The 15,347-nt window shown below is 39.1% G+C and overlaps 1 protein-coding gene and 1 pseudogene across 2 annotated transcripts in view; both read right to left on the bottom strand.

Annotated features, from left to right (window-relative positions):
• Nucleotides 1–576: 576 nt before the first annotated feature.
• Nucleotides 577–1,650, bottom strand: LOC108146778 (annotated as a pseudogene).
• Nucleotides 1,651–4,542: 2,892 nt separating this feature from the next.
• The window catches only part of LOC108146783 (UDP-glucuronosyltransferase 2C1-like), a 122,269-nt gene continuing 111,464 nt past the window's right edge, over nucleotides 4,543–15,347 (bottom strand). For both annotated transcript variants that reach the window (XM_041709986.1, XM_041709987.1), the window contains exons 5-7: nucleotides 5,890–6,186; nucleotides 5,043–5,830; nucleotides 4,543–4,984 (exon numbers count right to left, since the gene is read on the bottom strand). In XM_041709986.1, the coding sequence (XP_041565920.1) occupies nucleotides 4,816–4,984; nucleotides 5,043–5,830; nucleotides 5,890–6,186 (1,254 nt within the window). In that variant the 3' untranslated portion in view covers nucleotides 4,543–4,815. The remainder of the gene's footprint in view (nucleotides 4,985–5,042; nucleotides 5,831–5,889; nucleotides 6,187–15,347) is intronic.

Consider the following 15,347-nt stretch of genomic DNA (forward strand, 5'->3'; position numbering starts at 1 on the left):
GTCGCGGATTCGGTATTAAAGTTGGGTGCCAATTATGTTTTAGTTGTGCAGCCTCGCACTGTCCCTCGCCGCTGTCCGTGAGGGTGAGGAGTTGCGATCCAATTGCCACCGGGGGAAGGGGTGAAGACGTAATTGCCACCGTGGCTGGCTGCTCATATGGATGTGCCGGGCGGTTGCCAATGGTTCTCTTCTCTCTTCTTACGAAGACTACGTTGGGAGTAACTGACTCCGTTGCTAACGGCCCTTAAGGCTCGATAACCAATTTCAATTAATAGAGTAAGTGCTTACGGCCACTGCCGGAGTTTTACATTCAAGCCAATGCTCTTTATTAAATGTCCAAATTAAAACTGAAAACATATATGACTTTACGTATGTGTGGATGTTGGTATGATACAGTCTCTGGAATTTCACCAGAAGACTAATTTTATCATTATGGTAATATTGCTTCAGACTCTAACGGTGCTGTGTTTCGTTGTCTGCGTGATGTCGCTTAAGAATTACCGTTTTAGCGGGGCGACAGCGTTGTGTCGCTGTGGACGAGTATAGTTCGATGGTAAGCACAGAAAAATGAAGGGATGACGCTGGCAGTTTCGTATAGGATTTTGTGCTTGTGAAACCGAAACTCGCTGCGCTATTACAATGGCGGAAAATATTAACAATGGCGGAAAATAATAACAATGGCGGAAAACAATAATGTTTAACAAGTGATCTCTTTACAGTTTTTTCCACAACGTTTTTACTTCTGAATATGAAGCAGACGTCAGTAATTAAAGGCTCCGGAGCTTTTCAGACCGGAAGTCGATGCGTTTTATTAATAAAATCAGGCCGTAAAATTAGGTAAAATGAACTGCAGACCAGAGATATTATATAAACATGGTTACATTGGAGAAATCTCCATAAACTCACGTCATATTCCGTGAGGAAGCCTGTAGGTGATAAGCTCCATTGTGCTGCAGCACATACTCCGTCCAGTAAATCGCTGTGTCTAGAGCTGTTGAGCGCTGGTCGAGCAAGAATTTTTGGCGGTACCGAGCTGCACTTTTGTAGCAGGGATCATGAATCACTTTCATAATAGCCTTGTAAAGCTGATTGATCGAAATTGTCTGAAGATCTAGTTTAATGGCATAACCATCGACCTCGGCCTTAGCTGAATTAACATCGTCATCGCAAGACACCTGCACTGTGACGACGATCACCAGGTGAAACACCCCAAGCGTCCATGAGTTACAAATGCCCGAAGCTTGGGATGGCGGTAGCCATCGCAAGAGCTTTACATTAGAAGTTAGATCTTTAATATCTGCGAAACTGCCTTCATACTTACAAGCATGAAACGCAGAACCTCTGGCATATTCGCAGCCTTTACCGAAGATCCCATGGAAACATAAATGAACCCCGGATGCCTCGACGAATTCCTCGAGGTTCCTGGGAAGTTTTTTAGCAGCCTTACAGTGAATGCAAGCCCCCTCAGCCACATTTGGATCAATAGCTCTGGGATAAGACACAACTGCGTGTTTATTCGGCAAAATAAAGCTCACATTCTGCGACAAGTCGTAGAGATGTGGGCCCTTAAAATGCTCTCTCAGCATAACATACTATAACGGAAATGACAAAGATATTGATCACGTCCTTAGCTTTACTTTGTTAATAACAATATTTTAATTAAATAAGTGGTAAAGTTGAATACCAACGAATTTGCGCGTCCCCCAAGAATGAGTTTCCATCATAAATGTTGAAGTAAATTGTGAAACGTTACATAAATGTTACTTAAAGCTTAATAAATATTGTATTCCAGTGTGACATTGAAAACATCCTAAGATAATTTTGGGGCACCTAAGTACTCAACATCAACCACAAATTGGTTCTACAGGTAGGGTGGTCCAGGAAAACAAGTACAATCACATCTAAGTTTTTCTGTCAAACATATGGAGGTCAAACATATGGAGGTCAAACATATCGGAGGACCAAAATGTTAGGGAATGCTAAATGACACAACCTCTTCTTTTGAGTTCTTAATTAAAACTGTTTTATTTTTCTAACAATTTTTCCAAGATTCTTATTCAAGTCTCATACTGGGCCTTCGCAGAGACCGCATCTGTTTGCCTGAGAGGAAGAATTAATTTTTGACTCCCGCACAGGACTGGTGCAGTGTGTGAGACACTCCTGAATCGATAATATTTAGTAGTTCGACTAGACTAATAAACAAAAATCTTTTTTTTTTTAAGAAAAAACGAGTTGCCTTACAATTACATTTAATTAAGTACCCATCATACCCTCCTGAAAGTATGGTGAGGAGGTGGTATCTATTTTAATTTGGATATAGTACATACATTTTTTGGTGTGAGGCCTACTCTCTTGCACCCTCTCAAAACTCTCTGTAATTATAAAGATAGGAAAGAAAATACGATTAACTATAATGTAATGAAAGGTTAGAGAAAACAAACTTACTTTTTTTCGAACCCATCCATCAGAGCCTTGGTTCGAACGAAGGACCTTTGGATTTGCATCAGCAGGTTGCGCTATCGCAATCGTCTGTGCCCTAAGCCCGTACAAGAATTCAAACGGAAATGGTTGTAATCAAATGCCTTTAATTTAGCTAGTCTTTTAAATTCAGCTGAGTAAAAACTAAAAATAACAATAAAGGAAGCAAACTTAGACAAGCTGAATTTCATATACGCTTACAGCCAAAGTAAAAATGAAATATTCTTTAAAACATATAAACTTTGATTGCGTATATGTTTAAAAACACTGAAGCTATGAAGATTTTCAGCTCAATTAAACTATCAAGTGAAATCTTGAGTGTCATTTTTGAATCAGGGAGTCCATCTGCACCGGAAAATCAAGACTTGATCTCTGGAGGATTTCACACATCAGGAGTCTCAAAGACTCCATCGCTATTCACTGCATCTGTAGGGGATGCTAACTAAATGAAACAACCGTTTTGTTGTTTCAAATATTGTTTCCAAAATTCTTATTCTAGTCTTATCTATGGCCTTCGCAGAGACCGCATCTTTTTGCCTGAGCGGGAGACTTATCTTTTGTCCCCCGCACAGGAGGTGCTATAATATTAGGCATCTCAATTGGCCTGCACTTACAGATTACAAGTACTAAGAACTGCACCTGTGTCTTGTTTTGATAAATAAATTATGACTCTAGATCGATTAACTAGACAAACACAGAGCTCATTAAATCGTATACTTTATGAATATTTGTGTTCTTTTGAACATCATCCTTAATCTCTTTGGAGATCAGAGCACGTTTGTCTTTCGACTCCTCTTGCGCATAGCGGCAAATGGGCGGTTGTCCTGAGTGACCCACTCGGCGCACGTTTGACTGAAAAAGTATTTTAGCACCTTACCGCAAATACTGCAAAGAACCCAGACTTCCATAACAGTTTTGTCCTAGAAATATTTAAAATATTCATTTCGCCTTTGCGCTTTATAACCCACGATCAATGTTTTTTAATTTGGTTTTGCACGTGAACACAGTCAAATAATGAAATAAAACTATTAAGCAAAACAAAGCTCGCAAGACAAGTTTGATATACACACATGCAGAGAGAGCATGGTCAGGTTTATTTCACTGGACACAAATGCCTTAAAGCATAATTAAATCGGTTCAGACTAGCGAAAACCCTTACTGCAACGACTGCAAGGACGGAGAGATAGAAGACACTGAGCACACATTCTTGACATGCCCACTCTTCAACAGGTAAAGGCGCAGAATAGAACAAGTCATCCAGGACCTTTCACCAGACACACTGGTAAGGCGCAAACACGGCTGCTAACATCATGAAGGAGCTCCGACGCCGAGAAAGGACCCGAACTCCAGTTAATGGATGATTGACGAACTTTCCATCCTGTGAAGTAATGCGACTGTTTCGCGGGACTGAACACAACACCCAACCCATACACTACCCACATCCCAACCCTGTTATGTATATATTTGTTAAATAAAATAAAAAAACTTACCATGGTGTTTGCGTGGCACACAATACAGGCATATTACTCCTAGTCCTCGTACATTGCTTTACGTTTTTTGTATGACTTGCACAAACTGCCGAAAAATTGGAGGGGTGACCGGTGAGAAAAATTGGTTGCAGTGCATGAAAGAGTGGCTAAATATTTCGCACCCAAAACACACAAAAAGCCTTTTAAAAGTGTGTGCCAGTGCATTGCTTTGCAGGTGATTAGTGCCCCCGGGACATATAGGTTTATGGATGTGCGCAAGGTGGGAAAAAGTGGCACTCTTTCAGATCTTTGATACACACCGCAGATGTATCTACATCCGCTACAAAATCGATCACGGCATCAGCTACCTACGCATTACTGGATGGTATATTTGCAAAGTTTGTGGTGCCCCAGAGATTTCTGACGATGGAACGAATTATAAATCCGCGGAGTTTAATCATTTTTTGACGAACGGGCAAGCGGAATCTTATGTTCAAACACACAAGACAACTTTGTGTTAATTAAAGGCATACCCAAGTTAATTCCCTTATCATTATAATAACGCTCCAATTTTCAAAACAGACGAGTCACCATCTAAACTGTTAATGGGACAACTCACACGTTTTAATCTTATTCGCCTTGAAAGACCTGATAGCCCATTTTGGTTTGGACTATTAGTACTCGTACAATATCGTTTTTGGCTTATCAAAATGAACACAATGTTCTTCCTATCATCTCAGTTTCTTTTAAAATAACATCTCATTTAATCAAATAAAGAACAAATTATAAATATATTTACAAAATAATTTTTCCAAAATATATGGAAATCACTACAAATCCCTTTTAAATCGTTTAACAAGTGATCTCCTTACAGCTTTTTCGATTTCGTTTTTACTTCTGAATATGAAGCAGACGTCAGTAATTGAAGGCTCTGGAGCTTTTCAGACCGGAAGTCGATGCGTTTTATTAATAAAATCAGGCCGTAAAGTAAAGCTAAATAAACTGCAACCACATCGAGTAGATAGTATTGCCACCAGCTAAGTATAGAGAAAATATATAAACATAGTAACATTGAAGAAATCTCCATAAACTCACGTCATATTCCGTGAGGAAGCCTGTAGGTGATAAGCTCCCTTGTGCCGTAGCACATACTCCGTCCAGTAAATCGCTGTATCTAGGGCTGTTGAGCGTTGGTCAAGCAAGAGTTTTTGGCGGTACCGAGCTGCACTTTTGTAGCGCGGATCATGAATCACTTTCATAATAGCCTTGTAAAGCTGATTGATCGAAAGTGTCTGAAGATCTAGTTTAATGGCATAACCATCGACCTCGGCCTTAGCTGAATTGACATCGTGATCGCAAAACACCGGCATTGTGACGACGGGCACCCCGTGAAACACCGTTTCAAACATGCTTAGCAAACCTCCATGAGTTACAAATGCTCGAAGCTTGGGATGGCCCAAAATATCTTGTTGCGGTAGCCATCGCAAGAGCTTTACATTAGAAGTTAGATCTTTAATATCTGCGGAGCTGCCTTCATACTTCCATAGCACATGATACGGCAAGCGTGCAAAGGTCCTTACAAGCATGCGCCGCAGAGCCTCTGGCATATTCGCAGCCTTTACCGAAGATCCCATGGAAACATAAATAAATCCCGAGACTCCGGATGCCCCGACGAATTCCTCGAGGTTCCTGGGAAGTTTTTTAGCAGCCTTACAGTGAATGCAAGCCACCTCTGCCACATTTGGATTAAAGGCTCTGGGATAAGACAGAACTGCATGTCCATTCTGCAAAATAAAGCTCACATTGCGCGACAAGTCGTAAGGATGTGGGATGTGGGCTCCTAAATGCTCTCTCAGCACAATGTGTGTCCTCCGCATAACATACTATAATTGAAATAACAACGATCTTGATCAATTGCACTGTAAATCCGTGGTCCACTCACCATGTGCATCAGGTTTTGTCCAATCTGCATGGCCGTGTTGACTGCCCGTTCATAGAGGCTCATAGTGTCCGTAAATCGAGAGTAAAAGTTCGGAGTTATAGCGTAGCTAACGGGATTTCCCGCTGTCGAAAGACTACCTGTGTAGAAGCCCACCGTGTTTATGTACATGAACGGGATCTTAAACTGGTACATCAATCCCAAAAAGCACTCCGGGAAAGCTCCATCCAATACTGCTAAGTCAAAGCTCCGATTTGCCAGCTCTTTCGTCTCAGTGTCACCAAGCATGGCGTCGCACGACTGTTGATAAAAGAAAATAGTACGAAACCTTAGTCGTTAAGTTGTACAGTCAAAAAAAAAAAAAAGATTCGCGTCATATAACAAATATCAAAATAAATATTCCAAAAGAAAACAAAGGAAGTTTGGTGTCATCTACCAAACTGCATTAACAACACAACAAGCAAAAAGCAAACAGCGCACACACACCCCGCCAAAAGCGGCCCCATATAATGCAGTCCAGCGACAGAGCACGACACAAACAGTATAAAGCCCCGTGCAAATTACTTATACCAATGAAGTGTTTTCAAATTTTGGCAAGCTGACGAGTATATACCCATGCAGTTATAAGAAGAAGAATCTATTATAAAAAATATATTTTTCAAAGCCAACGAGGCTATGCCGATCTCTCAATATTGTTATGTAAATTAACCGACAGATGGTATGGCAGCTATATAGCTATAGCTATGTAGCAGCTATTCGAATATTCGAATTCAATAAAATTAGAAAAGTACTATAATGATAGTGCATTACAACTCAGCCTAGTTAACAGACCGTCGGATTTATTCAATTAAAGGGGATCTGGCAGATCAAGAACGAATAAGGATTCAAAGCTTAAGGAAGCTTCCCCACACTGAGCACTTCAAATGCTTGCTCGACTTTGATTGAACGTCTTTAATAGCTCAACACCGTTACATACCGCGCTGCTTGACAGCGGGATGAGTCAGTCCCAATGCCGCTTCAACAAGCATGGTTAATAGTTTTTTCCTCAAAACACCACTTGGACTCTCTGGTTATCCCACGATTTTACGTACAGCCCCACATAAAAGACCTACAAAATCTGCAATGCCTGCTGCGGAATAAGCTGCATCTACGCGCGAACAATTTTCACTGACGACCATGCGAAGTTTAAACTTATCAACTTAAATCGAAAAGTGGCTTCAGCTTCGCAGAGCTGACCCCTACATGCAAAAATGACCAGAAATATACAATGATATTTTGCAGTAATTTTTGTACCAAGTAGAAGTGTTAATGTGCATGCCTGTTTGTTTTTAAAATTGTGTGAAATGAAATTGTTGTTTTGTACACAGGCGGGTATTTTTGTGTTTCTCCTGCTTTCTTATTAGCATTTTGAATGCCTTTTGTGCTTATGTGGGGATTTAAATAAGTTGTAGTTTTGGGAAATGGTTTAATGGTTTTAGGGTAGAAAAAAATGCTCTTTGGGCTAAAAGGGAATTTTAGGAAGGTTCAGTAGTCTGGCCCATTAAATGTTAGCCCGGAGTGGTCTTAAAGGATTCGTAAATAGCCTTTAATAAGCTCGAAAGCACTGAAGAAGTAGGGTAGAAAACCAGTTTGATTGCATATGTTTCGTCGGTTACGCTTTAGCTTAAATTTCTGTTTGCCAAAGAGCCATCTGTGTAGACGAATTGAAAGAGGAGTGTTGGATTTGTTGTAACTTAAATGTTTAGTGTTGGTTGCATTTTTAATTGATTCATTTTTGTATTGTTAATAAGGTTAGTTTTTAATCTGCAAGTTGAAAAAGTAATATTTCTTTAAAGATTCAATTATACTGGTATATTTAGATTTCATTTTGGAGTGTGTCGTGCGAGTGCTTATGGTTTTTTGGGAGTTTGTCTGTTGAAAGTTCTCTCATGCCTATTGTGTTTGTTATACCCGCTATTCGTAGCGTTAAATTTTATTCGTTGAAAAGTATGTAGCAAGTAAAAGGATGCGATTCCGGCCTTTTAAAGCTTATATATACATATATATATATATATATCTCAACATCTCGAAAACTATGAAAACTCGTGAGACATGTTAGACCTAGTATATGTGTTGTGTGTGATTCGGATATATATACTATATATATACTATAGGGTAGACACAAAAATCGAGGTTTTAGTTTAGAAGATATTGTGTGACGTCACTGCATATTTAAAAAACAGAGTTCGTGCGAAGAGTAAGTAATTTGCTCAGGAAAACTGCTTGTATATGTTTGTGCTTCAATGAGTTGTTCGTGTCGTCCGAAATGCAGCACTAGGCTGCTCCTATTGTGGCTTGTTTAATGTCCAGGTGCGTTAGCAAAAAATGTTTTTTTTGTAGATTACTTGCGAAATTGATATGTACAAAATGCCTTCATCTTTTCTTAAAAGTTCTTCTCTTAAATCAGCTTTCTGGTGCAACCTATGTTGTTATTGCATCATCTCTTATTATGAACATACACCAACTCTAAGTTGGACATTTAACCTCAACCCGGCCGTTTCACTATTTTAATAGGAACACAACATTTTGAGGCGACTAGTGAACAAAAACAAAGCACAAAATTTGTGCAGCAAACTTTTATTTTGTGTATTTCGTAGTAATGGCTAACAATGCCTGACAATCAATATTCAAACGTTGTTGGCTCAACAGCAACAATTTGCAAATTCAAAATTCTACTCCAATCCACGCATTTCGCACAGCTGCGTTGCAAGCGTTCCGCCCCTCGATAACGTTCTCTTAATTGCCGACACATACCAATCAATAACAAAAACAGTGGCAGAAAACAAAAATAGAAAATAGAAAAAAGAGCTTTTTATAGAACGCAATCTTAGTACACCAGTAAAATTAACGGACCTTAATGGTATTGACGCAAAAGATTGTAAAACTGCGGTCAATCACATACTCGTGAAAATTGCATATTTCGCTACGCAATTTACCACAAGTGTGTTTAAAAGGAACATATTGCTGTTATTAGCTTATCCAACCAGTGCAAAGACGAAAAAGGCACCAGTCAATATTACAAGAAACAAGATCCCAGAAATAGTTCAAACAATTTACAATTTTTAAAGTTTAGTTAAGTTATAGGGAAACAAAACCGGGATTAGAATTGGATTGTTTTGTAAGGTACTCAAATGTCGGATCTTTGCAAAAATTACATCGAAGTATTTAAGGCAGCTATCGGTACAATAAAACTTTGAAGCAGGCATTTATTTAAAATTGAATTCCGTACCAAAATCCAAAAATAGCAGGGAAATTATATTTGTCTTACATCAGCAAAAAAAACGGAGTCCGAAAGCAATTGGTCATCGCCAATAGTACTAGCACCCAAGCCAGGTGGATCACTATAATTTTGCGGCGATTTTAAACATGATGTCAATTCCCAACTCGAGGATTAAGCAAAATCCATTGCCAACACGTGAGTCATGGAACACATTTTTCCAAAACTCAAAACGCCGTTTTTCAATTGGATTTAATAAAAGCAAAAATTAAAATGTTAAAAAAAAAAAACGGGTGGACATTTTTCAAATATTTTTTTTTTTAAAGAATCCGTTTTTCTATGTTCTATTCTGGTTGTCGACACGCCGTTGGGTCTTTTGCAGTATACACGTTTGACCTATGGAATAGCTAGCGCTCCAGTTAAATTCCAGTGTCATCTTGAGCAACTTCTTAGTGGAATAGAAAGCTGTGGCAATTACTCTGTCTGTCAAAAAAATACCGGGACTGGATTAATTAAAAAGCCCGTGATAAAACGATTTTGGAATTTATTTGGTAATGTTGGTAGCTTTTTTCTGCAATACGAAGGGAAGTTTGTGGGCAATCTGTCAAGTAATTTGCTTATAGTCGTAATTGTAATTGTATATGTAATTATCTTTTCTTAAATGTTCCTCTCTGAAATCAGCCTTTGTAATTACTGCATTGTTATATACCTTGTACACACACCAATACACACCCCAAGCTTGTATAAAAGGATGGCCACTGTTGGAAAAAGGCGATTCCTTGATCTGAGAGTTTCCAGACTCGGGTGGGTGTGCGTCGATTCCTGAAATTTGCGAAAGGCTGGCGAAGAAAAAAAAGCGAGACGAATGCGAGCGGTTTTTGATGGTATGCAACATTGAACTGTTTTCTTTTAATGGCAACATCAAGAATGCAGTGCTATTTACATAGTTTTAAAAAAGCAAAGCAATTAAATTTATTTTTAAAATAACATGTTCAAGTGTCCGTTGAATTCAAGTAAAAGCCGCTGACCAAACAGTCACAGAACAGAATAAAATCAGTTTGACATTTGTTCTAAGCCCGATCGTTTTATTTTTTTAATAGGAACGCAATAAAACTCATCTAATTTAAGTGGGTCTATACAATACACCTCTTCCACAAGCAATAAGTCAGAGCTTTGGCGATCTTATAGGAATGTGGTTAAGTTATGCCGTAATTCTGATTCATAATTTATAAAGGGTGTGTGGTCCAGTTTTATCCTTTTTTTAACTGTGAGGCCTGGGATTTTTGTGGTGTTTGCGTCTGGGACACTTATATAGCAATATTTTATTGGCATTTATCTATTGAGACAAAGGATCCCAAATCACTATTGGTTTTTTACAGGTGACTTTCTATACGTCATAAAACCGGAAAGGGTTGATAAGGGTCGCGTGTCCTAATGTACACATATGACGTTAAATTACGTTAAGTTAATTCAGACTTACAAATGGATCTAAATGCTTTTAAATCATGGTGCTGTTCAAATCTGTTGGATTTGAACCACGTTAACGATGGGTAGATGTGCGCTGAGTATAATGAACTTGGCGTCCTTCTGGACCTAAAACTTAAGTTTTCTGACCATACTACTTTTATAGTCAATAAAGCCAGGGAAGAACTTGGCTTTTTAGAGTTGTGCGAAAGAATTCAATGATCACTATGCTACAAAGACTATATTCATTTCATTGTCCAATCCTGGAATATTGTTCATCAATTTCGAGTCCCCAACATGGTTTAGATATAGAAGTATTGTTTTGATTTGAGGCTTTTATATGGAAGGATTTAGAATAAGTGTGTAGGATTGCGGGATTTAAAAGTAAAACAAAATGGTTACAGTGATGAACAAATGCTAAGTTGGAAGGTGGTGTATGTGTTTTTATTCCGTACTCCCAGTTTGAATCCTTTCTGTATAAAACTTTCCCAAAAGTCTTCTTTCTATTGCAAGTAGTATAAAAATCGAACCAAGCCGGATAGGACGAATATATCATATGGATCCCATTGTAACAAGCGGAAAAAAGAAACAATTTTTAAATTTAGAGAAAAATACCCCCAGGTTCAGTAAAGATTTGAGCACATTTTAGTTCGTTTTCTATTTCTGCTGAGAGGCATGGAATATAATTTAATGTGTTGTTTAGTGTTGGTAGAATTAAGTCAACATAAGCTTTAAATGTTTGCCCTAATTCTTATTTCGATTTCTGGCTGGCTTTTCCGATATTTGATTTTTGGATTTTAGTTTTTGTTTATGTTCTTTAAAATAGCTAAGTCAGTGTTCTACCAGAGAACAGTTTCTTAGGGGGGATACGTTGTGTTTCGGGGCTTGGAAAGATTGTCTTCCCGAGTTATTATTTGTTTTTATTTTTAAACTATGTAAGCTTTTTAGTATTCAATGTTGGTAGGCCTTAGCTGAATTGTACAATTTTCGTTAAAAATTAACCATTGAAGTTTTTTTAAGATTACTTCACTTCCATTAGGGACCTCTATTATTTCTCATGTTACTTCTGGTGCAAGGAATGATCAATATGTGTGAATGTCTTGTCTATAAATTTTGCAACAGTGTTTCCCTTAGAGCTGTTAAAGTAACTGGTCGATCAACTGCTGAACTAGTAAATATTCGCCGGGCGCAGCTCAAGAAAAGAAAGGCGTTGAAATTTTGTATTCAAAGTTTGCTCCATCTGTGCGTCACAAGTTTGTTCCTTTAGAGTTTACAAGAGACTCGTAAAGGGCCAAAGCCACGTTGAACAAAACAAGTAGTGCTGCCCCATGTCATGCTTCATGTCATTGCATCCTCCAACATTCGTTCCTCGTTGACAATCAAAAGGGAAGAGGAGCTATTTTATGTACTGTCCTGCGCAGAAAACCATTAGTTGTCAGCAAATCGAAAACTCGAACTCATTTGTCTCGCCCAGGGATGACTCTAGTTTTCCTTGCCAGGATCCAGCCAGGATCCAGTGTTGCGGAGGGAGATTGTCCTCGTGGACGATTACGAGTTGGCCGACCTGGTTTTTGGCGTTTGGCTTTGATATATGGATATATTCCCTTTTCCACATACGCCAAAACTGTTGCTTAATGAGTGTTACGCGTTGCCATCTTGAAAGGTAGCGCAACTTGGAATCGTCGTTGTCCTCTGCTGATTTGTGAAAAGATTCGTCTGGCGCAGAAAGTAAAGGTGTCCCACTGAGTAAATATTTCCCGTCCCTCCTGCGTGCAATTCGATTGATGTTTAAGCTCATCGTAGAGTTTTGTGAATCGATGCTGTCGAGGTAAAATGCCTTTTCCCTTTACTCTCAACATGCTCAGGATTGCATTGCCTGTAGTCAACAAAAGGTGTAAGTCCTTGGCACGTGTACTATTTCTTGAACAGTTATATTTCTGGCTGCAGGAACCCTGTTAAATACTCGAACAATTATTACTTCTTCTGACATTATAGGCTCAAAGAGCTAGTTGTCTTGAGTAACAATGCATTTTGTTGAGCCTTAAGGGGTAGGCAGACAGGGCCATTCGCTCTCCGACCACATGTTGCGTTGCAGATCTTCTACTTCTGTATCCGATTTCTGTAGGATTTTGGCTTGTTGATGCGTAACGGCTTTCGACATCTTGTGTGTATGACTGTAGCTCGGAAGTCCTGTCAGGCTGGAACGTTGGCAGCTGAGGAGAGTGTTTTCCTAGCCACTGTAGAATGGTTTTTGCGTCTGTCCAAAAATATGCCTTTTATATGTAGAGCTTGAGGTTAATCTGGAGTTTTCGATAAGTTCTGTAGTGCTGCAAGGCACGAATTTAAATTAATTAATTTATTCTTAGTCAACCCAGCTTTATTATTTCCGATAATTAAACTTTCTTTTGGTGTGCGATTTCCAGTTCATCTGCGCCTTTCAGCAGATCATCGACATATAGATCGGTTCGTAACACTGATGCTGTAAGAGGATAGATTCTGATTCGTATAAAAGGCAACGAATGGCAAGATATGATGCTGCTGAAAGTCCGTAGCGTTTTTTCTCCAGAGAATTAATTGGAAATTTGTCTTGCTCGTCGACGACAAATTAGCGCTACATCTTTGAGATGTCACCTGTTAGTGCGTAGCGGTTGAGTCGAAATCAAAGCAATGTCGTGATAAGGTCCTGTTGAGTTGTGGGGCCTACCGTTACCGAATCGATTTTCCCAAAGATTAAGCCGATTCCTTGAGTAGAAAGCGTACTGTAATTTGATTATCCGCAACTAAATCTACTGTGGACTCGAAATGCTGTTCACAAAACTTTTCTTCCTCGGTTAGTAATTCTCGGCGCGTTCAATACTCCTTCACTTCCCAGAAATATGAAACTATTTCGTCAAGAGATGGCTGATCCTGTACCAGGTCACAATTAAATCGCGCTGGTTAAATAATCAGCGTCGTGCTGCCTCCCATTTCTTAGCCAAAGCTTCTGTGGATAAGCATTGGTATGTTTGTTCCCATTATACATTTTTCAACGCAGATGGCTTCGAAGAAGACTTCCTTTCCTATCAAAATTTCAATTGCTGGGCTGGTAGAATGTTGGGTCGGCTAGAACGGCTCCCTCTGGCATGTTCCCTTTGCTGATGTTAATACTCTAACTTGATTGATTTCCGCAAATTTATGTGAGCACAGCGAAAGTCGAACTCCATTTGAAATCTGAAACTCGTTATTTTAGAGTAGTATTTATATTGAAATGAATCTGTCTTGAGGTGTCAGAAATACCATTGATAGCTTGACTAACGCGGAATTTGGATAGTTGTAGACGTTCCCTCGCAGTCTCCTCGGTTATCAAGTTTACTTCCGAGCCTGAGTCTAATAGCGCTCGAACTGGGTGAAATTTGCCACCTCCAACTTTGATTTGGACTACCGCTGTTGGTATAAAACTTCTCTTGGCGGTATGCGCTAGAAGAAATAACTGGGTTGTTCCTGGCTGAACCGACGTAACCTGATTATGAAATTATTGGCACTCGGCTACAGTGTGCGTTTTTCGTACGCAGTTAAAAACAAGCAATAACCTTTTTGCGAGACGGTGTTACAGTGGAATATATAGTGATTAACATAGAGTATTCAGCAAACAATTGATTTTGAATGCGTTGGGAACGATTTGGGCTTCTGATATGCCTTACTTAGAAGGTTCTTGTTTGAGATGCGCTGACGACCTTCTAAGAGCTGGCATCGAAGAGTGGATGTTTTAGAAAAGCCGTCCCAAATGGAAAGCTCATCGAAAGATTGTTTTCGTCGAAGCTCATACGAGTATCTGCGTCTACCTTTGAAAAAACCAAATGTATGACTAACGCGTTCATGCGGTGCCTAACGATAAGAGCGACCCTCGTATAGCTGATGACTTATCAACCAAGCGGTGCAAAGCTGCTGTTAAGTTTTAAATTGAATCCAGAAAAATTATCACGTTATAATCATAACGTTCCTTGAGGCGATCGAAAGCTATGGAGTTATTCTCTTCCGTCACTTGGTATGCTTGAACCACTTTAAGGGCATGGCCTGACATGCAGTTCGACAAATAATTGAATTTATCGATCTGAAGAATAAACTCTACTTATGAACGCGCCTTCAAAACTTTTGTAATTTGAGTAATTTCCATTGAAGAGTGGCCAATTAAACTTGGCAACCGAGATTGATATGCGCTTGTTGTTGTGTTGAGAAAACTAGAGTTGATCGTCGTTGTTTGTTGAGAATTGACTTTATTTAACTTTTTGTTTCAACGAACAAAACTTCACTTGTGGCTATCGTCGTTAAAGTCTATTCTTTCGATTCTGGTTTGCAACAGAGATATTTGCCAAAAATATGTCTTAAATACTTGTAAATTGCAATCTAACTGTTCTGATATTTCCTTTGGGTTGGATTCCACGCGTGCTGCTAACCGTTTGATGTTGTCTTCGACCTTTGTCTTTTGTAGCCGCATTGAAAGTAACCTTTCGCAAGCAGAAGCTTCAGCCTTGTTGTTGGGATTCATTTTACAAATCTTAGGTGGGCTTGTGATATAACCTAGCACAAAAATCTACAGTTCGAGAACTCGATCAACCCTTACCTGTACTCGAACTGCAGCTCGGCGTTAGAACGTAGGAAATGCAAGTTACCAAAATTCAGTAAAAGCTATCTAAGCAGTGGTAAAGCTTATGTATTTAACGATGTGTAGGAGAGAGATAGATGATAATTCTGTAGGTATATT

This window comes from Drosophila elegans, unplaced genomic scaffold (genome assembly GCF_018152505.1).
Source record: "Drosophila elegans isolate 14027-0461.03 unplaced genomic scaffold, ASM1815250v1 contig_536, whole genome shotgun sequence".
Lineage (NCBI taxonomy): Eukaryota > Metazoa > Arthropoda > Insecta > Diptera > Drosophilidae > Drosophila > Drosophila elegans.